The 19,672-nt window shown below is 42.0% G+C and overlaps 1 protein-coding gene across 3 annotated transcripts in view; it reads right to left on the bottom strand.

The window, feature by feature from the left end:
* The window catches only part of FBXL17 (F-box and leucine rich repeat protein 17), a 32,871-nt gene extending 24,473 nt beyond the window's left edge, over positions 1-8,398 (bottom strand). For all 3 annotated transcript variants that reach the window (XM_061375072.1, XM_061375081.1, XM_061375086.1), the window contains exon 1: positions 7,388-8,398. In XM_061375072.1, the coding sequence (XP_061231056.1) occupies positions 7,388-8,134 (747 nt within the window). In that variant the 5' untranslated portion in view covers positions 8,135-8,398. The remainder of the gene's footprint in view (positions 1-7,387) is intronic.
* Between the last annotated feature and the right edge of the window lie 11,274 nt (positions 8,399-19,672).

The following is a 19,672-nucleotide window of genomic DNA, read 5'->3' as shown; positions in this document are numbered from 1 at the left end:
AGCACTATAGCCAATATCAGGGCAAGAAGCTCAAGAAAATCTGAAAGTATTGGAGAGTGTCCATAGGAAAGCACTGATCTCTAGAGAACATGAAACATTTGAAGAAAAGGCTAGGAAAGTTTAACCAAGGGAAAGGGATGCCGAAGAAGGTAAACAAACTAAAGAGACCACTTTCATCTTCATTGTGGTGAGTAGGGCACTCAAAAATTGTTAAGACTCCTAAGGATAATCAGACATTGGAATATAATACCTGGTAAATTTACAGAATTTCCATCACTGGGTGGTCTTTAGAACAGACTGGGCAATCAACTGTCAACAGGGACAAACATTACTAACCCCATGTTCTAGGGGTGGCTTAGCTTAGCAGTTTTAAGTATGTATATCCCTGTAAGATTCCCTTGGCTATGGTGAGTTGGTTGACAATTCCTAAAAGATCTGCAAAATATAATACAGCAAGTAAAACTGAAAAAAAACCCAAAAAAAAAAAAAACACAAAAAAACCACAACAACACTCAAATTTCAAATTCACTACCTTCTGCAAATGCTTGCAAGGTTTATCATTCCCATCTTCTTCCAGCTATGGAAAACTCATAATTTCTTATGCAAGACCCCTCACAGTGCTGAAGGACTGCATATGACTCCAGTTTTCCTGCAGGCCTTGGCTTGACCATTACCAGAGTCAATGGCCATTTTTTATTAAGGAATCAGGTGAACACAGGTGGACGAAACAGCCAGTGCCTGCTTCCTCCCTGCAGTTCTCTGACTGACGATGAATCCATGCACAGAGCACAGAAGTGACCAATACTTGTCATTAATATTAGAGACATAATGAAAACACTATCAGCCCCAGTCAAGCAAGGAAAAAGTAAGTGGCAATTTGGCATCTGACATTCATACTGTAAAAGTATAATTCAAAGTATTAAAAAAAAATATGATCCTGATGATTCTCTTCAATTCTAAGTCAGTAAAAGCTGGAAGAAACTCGAGTTCCTACTACTGTACTTCTGTATGAAACAGAAGACCGATGTCTCAACAGTTAAAGTCCTGTGAAGAGAACAGGACAATATGACCCACATTTAGTTTAGATGGACATCAGACTGACTCTAGTTAATACTAAGAAGGGATGCCAAAGTTGTCACTATAAAATACTTTAAGTAATCTTTGCTCCAGGGGGAAATAAATATGCTTCTTTGTGGAAGATCACCTTCACTTTGCAAAACGAGAGCTTGCAGTTCTTAAAACAAGAACATACCAAAACAGGAAAGACTTGCTAATCCAGCTGCTGCTGTGAATATGAAAACCCTTAAATAATTCTTGTCCCAGCTACCATCCTATCAAAAGCTGAAAGCCCACACAAATCACAAACCTACTTCTACTGCTTTGCTATTGGAAAAGACACAGCAGTAGCAATGCTGAAACAAAAAAGGAGCAAGTTTGATTCAGTACTTAACACAGAGAGAATTTCTTTACAGGCAGTATTATTCTGGAAGAGATGTCTGGAAGTTTTTGTGGTCATTTTTCAGCCCATGCTGCAGAGACAAGTAAGGAGCGTACAGAGAGGTGTTGCAAATTGGCTTTTTGTAGAAGCAACCCTCAGTGTGAAGCCATCAGTGGAGAGAGCAGCTGCTGACAAAGTCCTTGCTCAATTTCCAGCATGGACAGGAGTAGCCACAGGGGTTACACAAGCAGTCCATGTTCAAAGACGAAGTCTTGCCTATTTTACTGCCTGCAGTAGCTATGCAAGTTCCAACTACAAAAGGATTCTGAATAACACCACGTAAAAGATCAATTTCTCTTCAGAGCTTGCAGTTGTTAAAAGAAGATGTTATTGAATTACACTATATAGAACTTAGCAAAGCTTGTGCATATTCCAGTTTGCTGGAATATCATCCTTACATTATCCTAGGTGCTGGTTAAAACACACTAATGCATAAAAAGCTACAACTCACCCTGATGATCTTCACTACCCATTTCATTCCCTAAACACATACTGATTATTCAGAATTTTAAATTGTTTTCTAATTCCCAAGGTTTTATAAATACAGCTGAAAGCTAAAACCATTCCTACCCCCAAGCCTGTTCATTTAACTCCTGCTTATGATAGGTAACTTTCTGAGGGCAGTAGGTCCCCTAGTTATCACATTTAACTCCTGAAAATGTACACTTCTGTCATGGTTTATGCCCAGCTGGTAACTCAGAACCACACAGCCACTCACTCATTCACCCCTTTTTCCCCCACTCTAGGTGCAATGGGGAGGGGAAGTTTAGATTGGATATAAGGAAGAAGTTCTTTACTGTTAACGGTGGTGAGGCACTGGAATGGATTGCCCAAGGAAGTTGTGAATGCTCCATCCCTGGCGGTGTTCAAGGCCAGGCTGGACAGAGCCTTGGGTGAGATGGTTTAGTGTGAGGTGTCCCTGCCCATGGCAGGGGGGTTGGAACTAGATGATCTCAAGGTCCTTTCCAACCCTAACTATTCTATAATTCTATGAAAGAATGTAAACCCCACGGGTTGAGACAAGAACAGTCCAATAAATAAAGTATAATAACAAAGCTACTACTAAGTGAAATAACAAGGGAAGGGAACACTAAACAAGGAAACGGGGAAAGGAATAAAACCAACAAACCGCAGCAGTGCACAATACAATTGCTCACCACCTGCTGACCAATACCCAACCTGATTATATCAGCAGCTGATCTCTTCTGGGTAACACCTCCAGTTTATACACTGGGCATGACATGCTGCAGTATGGAATACCCCTTTGGCTACTCTGGGTCAGATGTCCTGCCTCTGTTCCCTCCTAGCTTCTCACTGCCCCTCCTCACTGGCAGAGCATGAGACTGAAAAGTCCTAGATCAGGGTATTAATGAGCAACTACAATCAATGTGTTGCCCAGCACTGTTCTGAAGCCAAAACACAGCAATGCACCAGCTACTAGGAAGGAGAAAAATAACTGTTACAGCTGAACCCATGACAGCGTCATAGAATCGTAACATAAATCACAGACTGGTTTAGTTTGGAAGGGACCTTCAAGGTATCTTTACTTGAAGGGGCTGATCAAGTCTTAACTCCCAGTCATGCAACTGTTCTCACTGAAAGACACCTGTGCTGCTTCTGCATCTCCACAGTAATTTAAAAACAGAGACATTAAAACATACCAAAAATCTGTGAAAGATCAAACACGGGTCAGGCACCCTGAACAAAAGAAACAGGTGAATACTAAATGAAAGCAAGAGTTACATTTGATATGATTTGCATTCAAGCACTTCACAACTTGTAATCTGTTAATTTTCTCCATGCAGCAATACATAGCTTCAAGGATGTAGAGCAAGCTGAGCAACACACATACAACATTAGAAGTTCTATCAGCCACAGGGGCTGAGTGTCAAGGCATCTATCTGCCTTCAGGAAATGCAGAAATTTTGTTCCAAGGCTTTTGTCTCCTCCATCATATAACTCATTCTGTAATATGAAAACTTACATGCTTACATGAAAGCCACCTTTACACATACACCTGTGGAAAGCAAAAAATTTATCTTTGTAATTCTGCAACAAATCACAAAATGTATCAGGCCATCTTTCAGAACATTAACACTGAATTAATGGCAATAGACAATCTTTGTTTTTGTGGCTCATCTACTGGCACATTTCCCCTTCACAACTACACCCCTCAGCTGCGCTTCCAGAAGCTGAGCAACAGCACAGTGAAATTAAAGCTGGTTCATTTCCCCACTGCAACCACAGGGTAACATTGAGCTTCAGGAGAGGAGGGGGAAAAAAAAAAAAAAAAACCACCACAAACACACCACACAACACAACAGTGTTGCTGTGCTGTCCGTTTACCTCCCTGCATCAGCCACAAAGTTTCCAAGCCTTTCAATTTTTCTCCATGCTATAGCTAAAAGTAAGGCTCAACACAAACTCTAGATAGGACAAACTGATCAGAACACCAGCACAAAAAGAAAAGAAAGCTGATATTACTGCAGTGACTCCATGAACTTGTGGATGAAGTCCAATCCAATATATTTTGATGTCTCTGCCTCCTGACTAGGATAGGAAAAAAAAATAAACACAGCGCAACTATAACATGTACATCCAGTCTTCTCAGGTATCATTTTATTAAAAATAAATGCCAGCATCCAGAAGTCAGAAGACAAGACCAAAGGTCTGCCTCTGGTCTATCAAACTTACTTCATATCACTCAGCTAATCTTAAATGCAGTGCTAGGACAGTAACAGCAACACTACATTTAGTATCAACATTATTAAAAGCTAACATGTACATTATTACAACAACCAAAGCAAACGTAGGACTCCTTACAGCAAGGGAAGAATGAGAAAAGTAAGTAAAAAACATTGAGTAAAGATGCAAGAAAAGGAGCCACTAATGCTTCAAATATTTATGAAAACCTTAATTTAAATACTTCCCCCTTCACAGAGCATTAGCTCTATGATAAAACTGACAAGCTCACTGCTGCAGGGCAGCATGTGTCCATACTTTATAGAATTCAAAGCAAACCAAGGAAGAAGATATTTAAAAGGTCATCTGTTCTAGACCTTTCTGTTTTGAAATATTTTCAAACACACCTCAAGCATCCCCAGTAAGGACTTACCCCTGTTTTTAAGAAAAGAATAAATAAAAATCCCAACTCCTCACACAACCTCAGAGAGACAGGAAGCTACCTTTGCCAAGACCTAAATGCTCTCACACACTGTCAGTTTCCAAGTATCTCACCCAAATTTCCTTCACATCAAATTAAGCTTATTTCTCTTTATTTAACACAGGAAAAGAGCATGGTCGATTTTTTCACCAATTTTCTCTTAAAAAAAAAAAAAAAGAAGTGCATCTCTGTCTCCTTTCTGAATAGAGATGTCATTCAGCTTTAGCAGAATCTTCTGACTACCTCACAAGCCACATTTCCATGACCTCTAGCTCCCCTCTGATGCCTCTCCAATTTGTCTGCTTTCTTTTAAGGAGATGCCATAGCCCACAGCATAATGCAGTACTCCAGCACAGGTTTTAAAAGTACCAAGCACAGCAGAGAACTTCCTTTCCATACTCTTCATGCACAGCTCCTGTTAACACAGCTCAAAAGGAAACCTGATGTGTTCCACTTGTCACTACTAAGCTCACTCAGTCACTTCACGTAAGTTCACTTCTTTCAATTAAGCAACAGCACTGTAAACAGGTAACAGGTACAACTAGGGGATTTATTTCGGCTTTCCAGAAATAAATAGCAGTGAAATTACAACAGTTACAGATTTGTGATACATAGCACAAAGTTTTAAAAACTTAGTGATACATAGCACAAGCTTTTGTCGTCTTCTTCACTGCATGCTTATAAACAGCTCCCTGAATTTATTTCATTCATGTGTGTCTAGGTTACAGTCAAGCTGACTGACCTTAATTCCTTAGCTCCCCTTAGACTCTAAAGGGAACAGAATTAAATTATCCTTTAGTTAACCACCCTCACCCACAAAGATTAAAGATGAAATTTTGCCCACTGTGTAACACTTTTTATTTGATTCATGTTTCAATGACCAAATGAAAAGCAAAAACAACCTGTAAGCTTGTTTGATCTGCAGAACAGCAATTCGTTTATTTCTCTCCCCCCTCCCCCTGCCATACAGATGCAGAGACCTCTTCCCCAGCCAGGGGAACACGACCAACTGGCACACTGTACTATGAACTTCCCAGCTCAGTAGGCCCTTCCGACGACCTGTAGGCCGAGTTCAGCCTGACAAAGCCTTCCATCCAATTCCATATCCTTCACTTTGGGGAGACTCTGCAACTGCTTACAGCAGAACAGCATCTGAGCAGCCCATAACAAGACACCTCTCAAGTGGCCAGCCATTACTTAGGAGTTCCTACAATGTTTCTTGTCAGACATGGGTACAGCCACTCCTGCACTAGCACAATCTGGAGGTCACAGAGGTATGAATCAAGGGAAGGAAATGGGGGGGGGGGGGGAACACAAAAAAACACACACACACACAAAAAAAAAAAAAAAAAAAAACACAACAGGATCAGGCTCCCAGGACTTCAGAGGATGAAATCTCTTGTCCTTGTATTAAGGTTTGTGTCTTCAGCACCTGCTGTGAAAAGTTTAGACTTTAGGTATACTTGTCTCACACCCTCTCATTATAATGTTGTACATCTGAAGAAAGGATTATATTTGGAATAGTCTATCTGTATCAAGACTCAGCATGTGAAGGCCTTTAAGCAGCTGTACAATCAAGTCAGAAACCTAACCAGCATGCTATGGAAACAGAAAAAAAAAACAACACCAAATAATGCAAGCAAGCAAACACACACAAAAAACTCCAACCAACAAACAAAAACAAACAACAAAAAACACCAAAGCAACAAAAAAACCCCACCAACCCCAAAACCATCAAAATAACCAACTCAATCCGTAAGTCTAGCTACTGAAAAGCAACTTTAGGGAGAAGTTACTGTTTGACAACAAAAGAGTAAAGAAAGTACTTTCTACAGTGGTGTATATCAAGAACAGGAAGAGTTACCTGTCAGACCCCTCCATTATCATGCCCTACTTTAAGTTTAGCCATCTGACCCCAGTATAAACTTCTGTAATACTGAAACACTGCTCCCCAAAACATAAAGGCACACTCGCATCAGACTATGGAAAACATCACAGGCTTCAATTACAGCCAGACTCATCTTTCTACTAAGGTTTAGCTGAAGAAAGTCATACTGACTACATCAACACAGTAGCCTAAAAATGGAAAGGTCATTCTCAAAAAAGAACAGCATTAAGGAATAACGAGACAGCAAAAAGGACAGGAAACATGTTCTTGGAAGATACAAAGTGAGGTTATGAAAACATGTAATCCAAGACAGCTACAGGCTGTGAAACTGGTAAAGCCAAAACTGACACAAAATACACAGTAACACCTTCCCCACCCCACCCCAATAGCAACATTGAGAATCTGCCTATGTAGTTATGACCTACAAAAAAGCACTAAATACAGTTGAGTGTCCCCTCGATAAGTACTCCATCAGTACAAGAAGCTACCTGCAAAGAACACAATTTAAGTAAGACTCAGGATGTTTACGGGGCAGCTTCTGCTGCACTTCTGTCGGTCTTCACCTCCAGTCAACGACTCACAACGCCGCTTACCGCTACAAACGAAAACAAAGGGGGAAAGAATACCTAAACAAAACCAGAACACCCACAAGCTCCCCTACCAATCCCCACACCCCAAGCGAGCAAGGTCGGAACGGCGGCGGGGCACTGCACTGACCCCCGCTCCCACAGCCCACCGGGCCCTCCCCGGGGCACAGGCACCTGCGACCTCCCCACTGCAGGTCCAGTACCGGGCCCCAGCGGGCAGGGAGCCGGCCTGCCCACCCGTCCCTACCCACCTTGAGGAGAATGGAAGGCGGCAGCTGGTTAATATCCGGCGGCGGCTCCCGGCAGCAGTCAGCGGGGCGCTCCAGAGGCTCCTCGCAGCCCGCCTCTCCGCCCCTCTCCTTCTCCCCTGTTGCCTCCTCCTCCTCCTCAGACGTGGAGGGCGGCGAGGCGGGTTGCTCCGCTTCGCCGCTGTCCCCGGCGCTGACCCGGGCCGGTGCGGACTCACAGCTCGCCGCGCAGCCGTCGGCTGCGGGCAGAGAGCAGAGCGGCGCCTCCGCGGGACACTGGCAGGCTGCCTCCGGCTCCGCAGCGGCGGCGGCCGCGCAGCGCGGCTGCTTGCAGGGCGGGCAGGCGGGCAGGCCGGCCCCCTTGCGCTTGCACACCATCTCCGAAGCGGCCTCGCCGGATGGTCTGGCCTCCCCCAGGAGGCCCCGCACCGGCGAGGGCAGCAGGCCCGAGAGAAGGAGGCGCTGGAAGCGGCCCCGCGGTTCCCAGGCGGCGGACGACAGGCGGAGGACGCGGCAGGAGGCACGCTGTTCCGCGGTGGCGAGGGCCGCGTAGGGCGGCGGTGGCAGGCGGGGGTCTCCGGCGGGCAGGGGCTGCTCCGAGGCGGGCGGGCTGGCGCTATGCACGATGAAGCAGAGCATGCAGGGCCCGCGCAGGAAGCAGCTCCGACTGCGCGGCGGCACCTTTCCCCCGCGGCGGCAGCGGCGGTCCCGGCTCAGGCTGCTGGCCTCCTTCGAGAGCAGGTGGCCCATATATGAGGCGGCCGAGGCGGAAGGGCCCGCGGGTGTCACCTGCGGGGCGTGGCGGCTGGCGCTGTCATGCTGTCGGCGAGGGCCGCAAGCGGCGGCGGAGCCGGGACGGGCCGGGACGCGACGGGGCTGGTTCCGGGCCGCGGCGCCGGGAGGAAGAAGCTTCCGCTACCGCCGCCCTGACCTCCCCCGGGGGCGGTGAAGGGGCGGTGCTCGGTTGCGTGGCGGTGCTGCCGCCAGCGGGCGGGCACGGAGCAGGTGGGGCACGGCCCTATGGGGCCAGCTGCCCCGGGGTTTCCCATCTGGCATTGCCTCCGCTCGCAGCCTCTCCAAGTGTCCGTGCATTGTTGGACTGCACGGTGTGTGTAAAGGCGGGTGAGTAGAGTGTTAACAGTGTATAAGCATATCATATGTATGGGCTGAGTTTTTGCAGTGGTAAGGTAACATAAGTGTGGAGACCACCACAAGTGTTCCTCCAGTTTTTGGCTGTCAGCACTGCCTTCCATCCAGCGCGCTCCAGCAAGTATCTGCTTTCTGCCTTTTTAAATCAGTGATGGGATAGAACCAGGGCCAGCACTGCACCTTTGTACCTGTGCGGTCTGCTCTGAGGATGCTCACTTCTAACTGCAGTGTTGTGTCTTGCCGCAGGTGCCCAGGGTGTATAAATCCTTGCAGATGTGGGCTGTAATGAATCATACAGTCAGCTAGGTTTGGAAAACCATGTTACTAAGGGCCTCATCTATACGGTTTTCGAGCACTTCCAGGGACAATGGTTATACCACTGCCCTTGGGCAGCCTGTTCCATTGCCTGACCCCTCTCTCAGTGAAGATTTTTTTCCTAATATCCAATCTAAACTGAGATACTGAAGTACAAAATGAAATATACTCTTTGTACATAAGTAAATTTAGTTCTGCTTTGTAGCTAAGCAACGCTGATCTTGATGGTCAGCAAGATGGTCTAGCAAGAAGGAAACATTTTGGGTAAATGTTTCTCAGTGACCAGTTAGAACTGGACTAGTGGTGGGCAGCTTCACAAGGGGACTTTCCACACCTAAAGTTCAGCCAAAGAACAAAGTGATGAAGACGATCAAGAAACTACCACCAGGGTCCCAAAGATCACTACTATGTTGTTGTGCACATGCGGAAATAGGCATAAACCTATGTAAAGTAGTTCTGGGAAATCTTATGAACATGTGTGTCATTTACTGGAAATCTGTACTGGAATATGTATATTAAGCAAAAATATAATCGCAGCCTGATTGATGCTGGGACAAGACACGTTAGGAGGAGATATCCCTCGTGTCACCCAGTGCTGCAGTAAAGAATACCTGCTTCCCATCTTAAACTTTGTTGACGTGTTCTTGGCAAGTTCTTTGAGTCAAAGCCTCCCCTGGTGCAGCTTAAGGCTGTTTCCTCTTGGCCTATCACTTGTTACCTGGGAGAAGAGACCAACCCTCACCTTAGTCCATCTTCCTTTCAGGTAGTTGTAGAGAGCAATAAGGTCCCCCTTGAGCCTTCTCTTCTCCAGACTAAACCCAACAAGTTCCCTCAGCCGTTCCCCAGATTGTGCTCCAGGCCCTTCACCAACTTCATTGCCCTTCTCTGAACCGGTACTCCATATCTCTCTTGTAGTGAGAAGTCTGGAACTAAATACAGTAATGCTTTAGTTAAGCCTCTTCTCAATGCCTACCAAAAATTATTGCATGTTTCAGCATTCAGTTCTAAATTATTGATGTAAATTGACTTAGATATACAGGTTTAAAATACATGTATAATTTTGTAAAAAGGAGGGAGAAGATAAGTTCCTGCTAGTACTACTATTAAATAACAGAGGGCAGCAGAAGAAATACACAGGATTATATACTGTGAAGCAGATCTTTTGACCTTTTGCTCAAGAACAAATTATGTTCAGATTAAGATATCTGTGACACTATTATTTTTGTTTGTTATGAACATTACTAGTCTTCAGCAGCTCAGTAAAAATGTGTTTGCTGTAAGAAAAATATTAACGATAACACTGGATAAAAGTAGAGTAGTATTTTATCTAAACTTATAAATCACTGAGATTCAGAAATCTGGCAAGGTTTATTCTCCCTCAGATTTCAAAAATGTATTTCAGTATCAAACAAAAACAACATTAAAAGAAGACAAAAGTCCAAGTCAAACTTTCAAGTCAAAGGGCATTCAGAATAAATGTTTGCAGTGTCAGATATTCAAAATAAATCTCATCTTTAAATCTGATAATGCAGTTCCAAATAGCCATTGTGACATCTTCTTTACTTATCATATAGTAGTATTTCCTACAGAAATGCTGGTGAAGGTCCCTGATTTCTGTGTCACTTTTGCGTCTGATAGTCCAATGTATATTGCCCCATTATTTTGAGATATATACACACTATACATGCACATACATTTCATATATGTCATTCTCACCATTCCTCTAATATTTACCTCAACATGATCCATCTCTATTACCTCCTTTTGAACTAAGTTGGCTTGTATATAATGTAGAGAAGGACATACGTCATCTCGCATTCTCATTCCAAAGTAATTTCACCTTTGGATAATTTTCCTACCTAATCCTTTTCATTCTTCACATGATAACTAAAGCTCAGTCCTTGAATTTGGTCTTTGGGACACTGCTTCTGAAGGTGGGTGGGGTTTTTTTGGTGTTTTTTGTTTGTTTGTATGTTTTTGCTGCAAAGACTGCAGAATAAAAGAAAACTAAGACAATTCATAGGCTACTTATTCCTTTAGTGCTCTGTCAATCAGCTGGTAATAAGATTTTGGCCCTAGAGATGACAGCACAGCTGTTCCACTGGCAGTTTTTCTTATATTAGAACCATAAATATCTGTAGAACAACTTACGCTGAGTGTAGCACATGTGATTTGTCTGTTCCAGCATGAGATGCAAGACATGAGTTTTGACTGTCCATTGAGCAGGACTGAGAAACTGAAATAGTAATGTTTAGGGAAAAGTAATCTTAGCAAAAGGTTTATGATTTTGCAAATGTAGAAGGACTTGTGGGTGATGTGGTGGTCGGCAGCTCTCTGATAAGAGTTTTCAACTCTTGGCAAAGAAGGGGGCTCAGCAGAACTGCTACTTTGGACTTCCAAAGGGCAAACCTTGGCCTCGTTAGGAGACTGGTTGACAGTCCTTTGGGAGAAAGCCCCTAGCGTCAGAGGAGTCCAGGAATGATGGACATCCTTCAAGAAGAAAATCTTGGAGGTGCAAGAGCAGGTCATGCCCATGTGCTCAAAGATGAGCTGGCGGCAAAGATCACTGACCTGGCTGAACAGAGAGCTTTGGCTGGAACTGAGGAGAAACAGGAGAGTTTATGACCTTTGGAAGAAGGGGCAAGAAGCTCAGGAGGACTACAAGAATGATACAAGGCCATGCAGGGAGAAAATCAGAAGGGCTAAAGCCCAACTGGAACTTAATCTGTCTACTGTGGTAAAAGAAAATAAAAAAATGTTTCTATAAATACATCAGCAACAAAAGATGGGCTAAGGATATTGGGGAAAATGATGACATAATGACAAAGGTTTAGGGAAAGGCTGAGATACTTAATGCCGTTTTTGCCTTGGTCTTCAGTTACTAAGACTGTTCTCAAGCCTCTTGAGCTGGAAGACAGAGACAGGGGGAGCAGAATGAAGCCCCCATAATACAAGGGGAAGTGGTCAACAACCTGCTATACCACTTAGACACACAAGTCTATAGGGCTGCTCATGGAAAAAGACCTGGGGTGCTGATTGATAGAGCTGAACATGAGCGAGCTTATGGCCAGGCAGCCAAGAAGGCTAGCAGTATCCTGGCCTGTTTCAGCAATAGTGTGGCCAGCAGGGCCAGGGCAGTGATCGTCCCCCTGTACTGGTCACTGGTGAGGCTGCACCTCAAATTCTGCATTTAGTTTTGGGAGCTGGAGAAAAGGAGGCTGAGGGGAGACCTTATCGCTCTCTACAAGTGCCAGAAAGAAGGTTGTAGCAAAGTGGGTGTCAGCCTCTTCATCCAAGTAGCAAATGATAGGATAAGAGAAGTTTTAGACTGGATATTAAGATAAACCAAAAGGGTTGTCAAGCACTGGAACATGCTGCCCAGTGAGGTGGTTGAGTCTCCATCCCTGGAGGTAATTTAAGAGAGGTGTAGATGTGACACTTAGACTCATGGTTTAGAGGTGGACTTGTCAGTGTTCAGTTAGCAGTTGGACTTGATGATCCTACAGGTCTTTTCAAGCCAAAATGATTCTACGATTCTGTATTTTTGTATTATCTCAGCTGTGAATGCTGTTTAGGAACTGAGACTGTGTTTATAGCTTGTTCATAGATTTTGTAAATCCGAATTTACCTGTGAAAGTGGTTGACTGGTTATGCCCCATTTTCAGTAGAGCTATACCAGCAAAAACTTTCTGCTGTTCTAGTCAAATGGTTTATGATAATAAGCAAGGAAAGAGCATTCCCCACCCTCCCACCCCACTTCCCTTCTGTCCTGGGTTCACAGAATGGTTTGGGTTGGAAAGGACCTTAAAGTCATCTAGTTCCAACCCGCTTGGGCACATTAAACCGTGTCACATTAATCACTGAGGATGCTTTTCTTACTCAGCATTCTGAGGATTTTGAATAAGAGAAGTTGGGGAGATACTTTTTCTGTTTGCTTTTAGTTAGTTAGTTAGTTAGTTAGTTAGTTTGTTTGTTTGTTTGTTTGTTTGTTTAAGAAAATCTTTTTCATCCTCCAAGTGCTTGACCAAAAGCCAGACAGAGTAAGCAGAACTTGTAGGAGATCAGAAGAAGAGTGAGGTTAACACAATATTCAAATCAGGGACAGGTTATCTAATCAGAGTTAACTAGTCTTTCACTTAATCTGATATAAATTCTTTTGATAGTAGATCTATTAGAATTGAACTTTTCAAAGTTACTTCAGCTAGTAAAAGAAACCCTGGGTTTAAAAGTACTACCGAAAATAATTACACTGGTTAAGAATGCTGGCCAGTGTCAATCCATAACAGAGGTAAAACATAAACTCACTGTCAGTAACATTACAGATAGCACAAAAATGTGTGACATGACAAATCATGACTGAACAGTCACAAAAAATACCATAAGAATTATCACTTACTTTTTTTTTTCTTCTTTTCCCAGAATTAAATACAATTTTGTACAGTGGTGGGGTTTTGGTTTTTGGTTAGTTTTCTTTTTTTCTTTTTTTTTTTCTTTTCCTTCTATAGATTTATAGACAAATTGTTTTTATCTGTGAAAAGCCCAGTTCTTGGTTTTAACATCTTTCAATTTTCTGGATCTCCCAGAATTATTCTTTGCTGAAATCTTTTGGGAAATATTAACTCCAATAAATTGTATATGCTAGTAATCTTTTGCTCTAGAAGAGGCCAGATTGAATACCAGCAGCAATTCAAATTGTAGAGTGGCTTTTCATTATGACACTAATACTTTATCATCATATTACTTTTTTAAGCATTACAAACCAGGGATTTCTCCTAATGATTTCTGCTTCCCTTACCAAATTTTTAAAGTAGTGAGTAGCTTCAAATTTCTACTTGCTGCTGCTCATTTTTCTATTTCCTCTTGGTATTTTAATTTACTGAATTCATCTCACCACGCTGTCATGATTAGGATTTAGTAAATTCTGTCATTAATATGTGGAATCATGAGGTTTGGACATCTGGAAAATGCTTTGAAAAGATCACCTGAATGCAGTCTCAGAGGGTGGGAGTCTACTGCCTACAAATAGTTGTAGTACTTTCTGAGGTGTGCTACGTAACTGAGCTGTCTGAGGTGTGTGATGGAGGGCACAACTACCCTCTGTGAGAGCACCAGCTACCCTGTGGTGTCAGACAGATGAATGACCCATGGTGCAGCAGGTAGTATTTTAACCTACCAATCCTCTTTTATGTAGCTGTGAATTTTCTTTTGTAAATTCCTATTTGTTGTACTGGTTTTGGCTGCAATAGAGTTAAATTTCTTCACAATAGCTTGTATTGGGCTGTGTTTTGGGTATGTGACTAAAACAGCCTTGACAACACAAGGTTACTGCTGAGCAGTGCTTACATAGAACCAAGTCCTTTTCTACCTCTCACCCCACCAGGGAGCAGACTGGGATGATGGAGGCACAGCCACAACTGACACCATTTGACCAGATAGTGGTGTTCCACACCGTATAGCATCATGCTCAGCAATAAAACTAGGGGGGAGGCTTGCAAGGAGGACAGTGGTGGACAATTGTTTCCATTTGCATCACTTGTCTTTCCTGAGTTTTATTTTCCAGTCTTTTTGCTCCCAGCCCCTTTTACTTACAACGTATACAACTACTACTACTACTAGTAATACTAATACCAAATAATAATAATGATGATGTTCTTATGTCAGCCCATAAGTTTCTTTCTTGCTTTTACTCTTCCAGTTCTGTTCCTATCTCACCTGGGTAGAGGCAGAGGGAGGGAGGGAGGGAGGAAGGGAGGGAAGGAGGGAGGGAGGGAGGGGCTGTGTGGTGCTTAGTTGCCTGTCATGTTAAACTATAACAGCTATGTTTACCATAAATGCCTTCAGTTTATTTCCCCTCCAAGCAGGTTTCTCTCAGTGGTTTTATGCCACCGCTATCACAGAATGGAATATTTTTGTACATCTGGGCCACTGTCACCAAAAAGTAAGCAGACATAATAAGTGTATATATAAATATATATATATATATATGCACATAATAAGTATAGTATTTCTTGTGTTGCCCCATGTAGGAAAATTTATGAACCCTGTAAGTAGGCAAGATGCAAGCCAATGATGGTGTCAGGGGCATGTGGAGGCCAGGGCAGCAGGAATCACAGGAGGTGTCCAAGCAGCAGGGAGGGAGAGACAGGGACTTAACAGCTGTGGCCAGATGTTTATCCACATTCTAATTGGCAGCATTCTTTTCAAATATCTTTATTACTTAAACATATTTGTGTCTTGTCATTTAGCTGTTTCAATTAAGTCGGTCTGTAACATTCCCCAAGGCCTTGCAATAGTTGTAGGCAGCTGGAGAATGCCGATTTTTTTTCCATTGCTTTCACTCTTCTGAGTGTTTCACTCTGAAACCCACTTCTCTCAAAACACCATCCGTCACAATTTCACAACTGTGAAACAAATTCAATCTGATCAAGATCAAGCCAATCTGATCAAGCCATAAATAGGCTTTAATTTGTTTTTAATAATCTAGGCAAGGCTTTTTCAGTACAAACGTACAGGGAGGCTTCAGACCATTTCTGAAGGTGGTAGGCTGTTTTCCTGACAGTTTGCAAGAGCTGAACAAATTTTAAATTACAACTCTGGGTAATTTAAGGGAGTGCTTCTTGTCAGTGCAAGGGGTTTAACATTGGGTGTCACTATTGCTTTATGCAAGAGAATCACAGTAACCACTTGCTGTGGAAGCTGGATGAAATACTGCATGACCAAGTATCTTTATCAGTTGTAAAATCCTCACCACATTAGTGTCACAAGGAAGATATAATTAACAATTCATTTCTTCAGTATCACTGCTTATATTAATGAAATTAGATGTCATAAACCCAGTAATGTTGAAAGCCTGAAAGCCACTACAGCTAACAAGATCTAGGAATTAAGCAGTACAATCCCCTCAAACTTATGACATTAAAGGCTTATTACATACATAGAAATAAATTGTGATTTTTTTTTTTCTATGTTATCTCTGTGTATTTTTAAGTAGAACACACAGGCAGGGGCAGTTGAGGTTAGATATAAGGAAGAAGTTCTTTACTGTGAGGGTGGTGAAGCACTGGAACAGGTTGCCCAAGAAAGTGGTAAATGCTCCATCCCTGGCAGTGTTAAAGGCCACGTTACAAGAGTCTTGAGCAACATGGTCTAGTGTGAGGCATCCATGCCCCTGGCAGGGAGTTGGAACTAGATGATCTTAAGGTCCTTTCCAACCCGAACCATTCTGTGATTCTGTGATTCTATGACTGATGACCCGAGACTAGGATGATAGTTAAGTTTTTGAGCTACAAAAGAACACAGGAAATAATAAATAAGAAAATAGTCATGATACTGTATCTGGTCCTGATATCCGTATGTGCATGTTCACCTGAGTTTTGGGGCTGACCTTTAGGAAGCTGGGCCTATAAGAAATTTTTGGCCATGTTGATATAGCTTGTTGCTGGTTGATCCCACCAACAGTTCATAATATTGCCAATTCGATAGAACAGGTTCTTAAAGGATGGGTTAGCTTTTAAATAGTATTTAGGAATGCCAATGAGAAAAAGATGCAAGAAAGTAGCAGAATTTCCACCTTGGGTTTAGAAACAGCATAATAGTTCTCTTACAAAATCCTATTTATTTCACTATTGTACTGGTTTTGGCTGAGGTGGAGTTAAATTTCTTCATAGTGGCTGATCTGGGGCTGTATTTTGATTTGTGCTGAGAACAGTGTTGGTAACACAGGGGTGTTTTAGTTCTTGCTGAGCAGTGCATGCACAAAGCTAAGACTTTCTCTGCTTCTCACCCCACCCCAACAGTGAGCAGGCTGGAGGTGCACAAGGATTTGGGAGGAACAGAGCTGGGACTGTTGACCCCAACTGACCACAGGAATATTTCATGTCGTCTGTCATCACGTTCAGCATGTGAAGCTGGGAGTAGGAGGAGGAATGGGGCTGGTCATGATCAGAGTGATGGTGTTTGTCTTCCCAAGTTGCCATTACATATGTTGGAGCCCTGCTTTCCACTGGCCTGACCATGGGACATCGTAAATGAATTCCTTACTTCGCTTTGCTTGTGTGTGCTGCTTTTCCTTTACCTATTGAACTGTCTTTTTCTCAACCAACAAATTTTCTCACTGCTACCCTCTGATTCTGTCCCCCATCCCACAGTGAGTGAATGGCTGTGTGGGGCTGAGCTTCTGGCTGGGATTAAATGATGACAGTACCCTTAGTCTACATGAGTATGAATGGTGGCTTCCCAGTCCTCCATCCCTCTAGGCATGTGTCTTTATAAAGTTTAACTGAAGGTCCCTGGAAACCTTCAAACTCCTTGGAATGTTGTTCAGCATGCATAAAAATACTTTATTTCTCCACCTTCTCCTCCCCACCTTCACTCCATCAGGTATCATTATCTAATATTTTGTAATATTACATATTTGTATAAAAGTTCTTACTGACTTTGCTTAGTAACAATTTACAGTGTCAAATTTTCATATTTCAAACAACAAAACTTTAGTTACTAAGGATCAGAAGTATGCTATCCTTGCAGTGGAAGAGGCAGATAGAGCAACAGTCATGAGTTCCTGCTCCTCATGGACCAAGAAGCAATTCTTCTGGGGATGAGGAAGCAGCAACTGATAATTCAACCGTATTCATATTACATGTTATATACCTTGTAATAAGGAAGGAGGAACCCAAAAAAACTAATTAGAACAACTATTGAACACCTGAGAGCCCTATTTAATTTACAAGTTTTTCTGTAATATAAAGAATTCTAAAAAAGAAGCATAAAAGAAACTAAAAGAAGTCATGGGTCTTTTTGTGGCACAGAAGGCTTAAGCAGAAATAGGAAAAAAATGTATTTGGAAATGGTAAGATGGGCCAACTCTTAGAGTAAGCCTAGAGAAGAAACAGAATTTGAGCAGACTAGTTTCTTACATTCCTTATTCTGCAAACTTAGCAGAGATTGAAATGTCAGTCTGTGCTGTGTGGGAGGTTTCATATTTTAGTAGAGTTTTCAGGATTAGGTGGAGAAGCTGGCAAGATTTTTGAAGTCATTTTACATTGGATGAATTATATCATAGATTTTCTAAAGATACTGTCCTTCTGAAAAAAAAAAAGTGGTTCTTTGGAAGATATCTCGTTGTAGCTTAAGTTCCCCAACACAGATTCTGCATATGAAAGTATAAAGAATATTGAACCATAGTGAATACTTTCTCTAATAGCAGAGAGCTCACACCTAATAATAGATGTCAGTTTTAGAAGCACCACAAGCAAGAAGTGAAACATCATAAGATATGAGAGGATGTAATCTAGAATTTGACTCTTTCTTCATAGGATATGAAGGAAAAGAAAAAGCCTACCTGATTTTAACTGGCTTGCATGCTTGTTTGAAAACAGCAATCAGGATCTGGCTGCTCTTGCCTTGTATTTTGTTGGCAGCCGTTCTGATGTGTTTGCACTGAATACAATATGTATGTATTATCACATCATATCCTGCCAGTACACTAAGACAGCAGCAACAATTCACATTATGAAAGAAATATTTTTTGGAAAATAAAAGTATCTGATTTTGCACCCTAATAAAGAATTTTAAAAATCTATGTCTCAGTGTTTAAAAGAAGGAGTTGGCTTGGATGCTTGCCTGTACCTTTACAGACCTAATCTTCATTTCAGCTTTTGTACTGTCTAATTCGTTATGTGATCCTTATGACTGAGTATAGGAGGTCATCTCAGTTTCAGGGCACTGTAAGTGAAAAAGGAACATTAATGTTACTGCTCTGCTGAATACTTGAGTACTGTATCCTGTATAATTATTAGTTTGTTGAGGTAAATTGCTTTTTCTCATTTGTTCTTCATATATAATGATCTGATATTAAAATGACATCTTCAAGTTCTACTTTGTTGGAAGAAAAAATTCTACAAAAATAATACATAATTTCAACCCACTTATTTGTAATAGTTTACACTCTGTTTCTACAATGACCTGCAGTATGCATAATCAGAAGTGTTTAGCAATTAAGGTCTCAACTATGGCTGTAATTTTAACTGCTCCTCTTTCATTACAACAAAGGAAATAGTTGGATGCTTTTGTTAACGTTTGCGCCAACATAACAGCTATGTGTGTTTTGGCAGTGCTAACCCTATACCCTAAGGAAGAAGAGAACTTTTCAAGATCAATCTTTTACCTGGCAAAGCAGAGAAGTAGCATTTTTTCTGTTTGTTTGTTTGACATTATGATCTACTCAGCAATTAAAAACCCTCTAGAACTGGTAAACATGGAACATGGTCTGCCTGAAGATGGCAGTATTTCATCTGGAAGAATAAAACCTGTCGAGAAGCGCAGATGGGAGCCTATTTTGTTATTCATAGTACCACAGCACCTAAGTGACAGGCTGTCAATAATTAAAGGGAGAGTAGGAGAAGAGAGGGCACATGTTTCGCGGTATTCTGACCTGCCATAATTTTTCCTTCTCCCTCAGCCTGAAGATTCTCTAGCGAGCATGTAGTAATAATGTATTTACAGGCATTACAACACTTGCACTCTAGTTTCCAGCAATCCTATCCTAGGAAATCTTTCATTTTGGAGTTTCTTGGTTTTTTAGTTATTTGCAAATTAAGAGTTGTCCTATTATAAAATGATGATGCTAAAAATGTCAGCACTGAACTGCTTCCATTTCACAGAATTTTTAAGTGTTTGAGGAATACATTGAATTTACAGTACTAAAAAACATTTCTATACAGGTATTTCAAATTAGCTATGAAGTACTATGTTTAAGTTACAAATATATGCAAGTACGAAGGGGCTGCTGCCTTAGGAAAAAACAAAGTTGATGACTTAGTAAAT

The sequence above is a fragment of the Neopsephotus bourkii genome, unplaced genomic scaffold (genome assembly GCF_033783945.1).
Source record: "Neopsephotus bourkii isolate Nb327-2 ecotype Australia unplaced genomic scaffold, CSIRO-AGI_Nbou_v1 NB_178, whole genome shotgun sequence".
Lineage (NCBI taxonomy): Eukaryota > Metazoa > Chordata > Aves > Psittaciformes > Psittacidae > Neopsephotus > Neopsephotus bourkii.
This window is presented reverse-complemented; position numbering and strand designations above follow the sequence as displayed.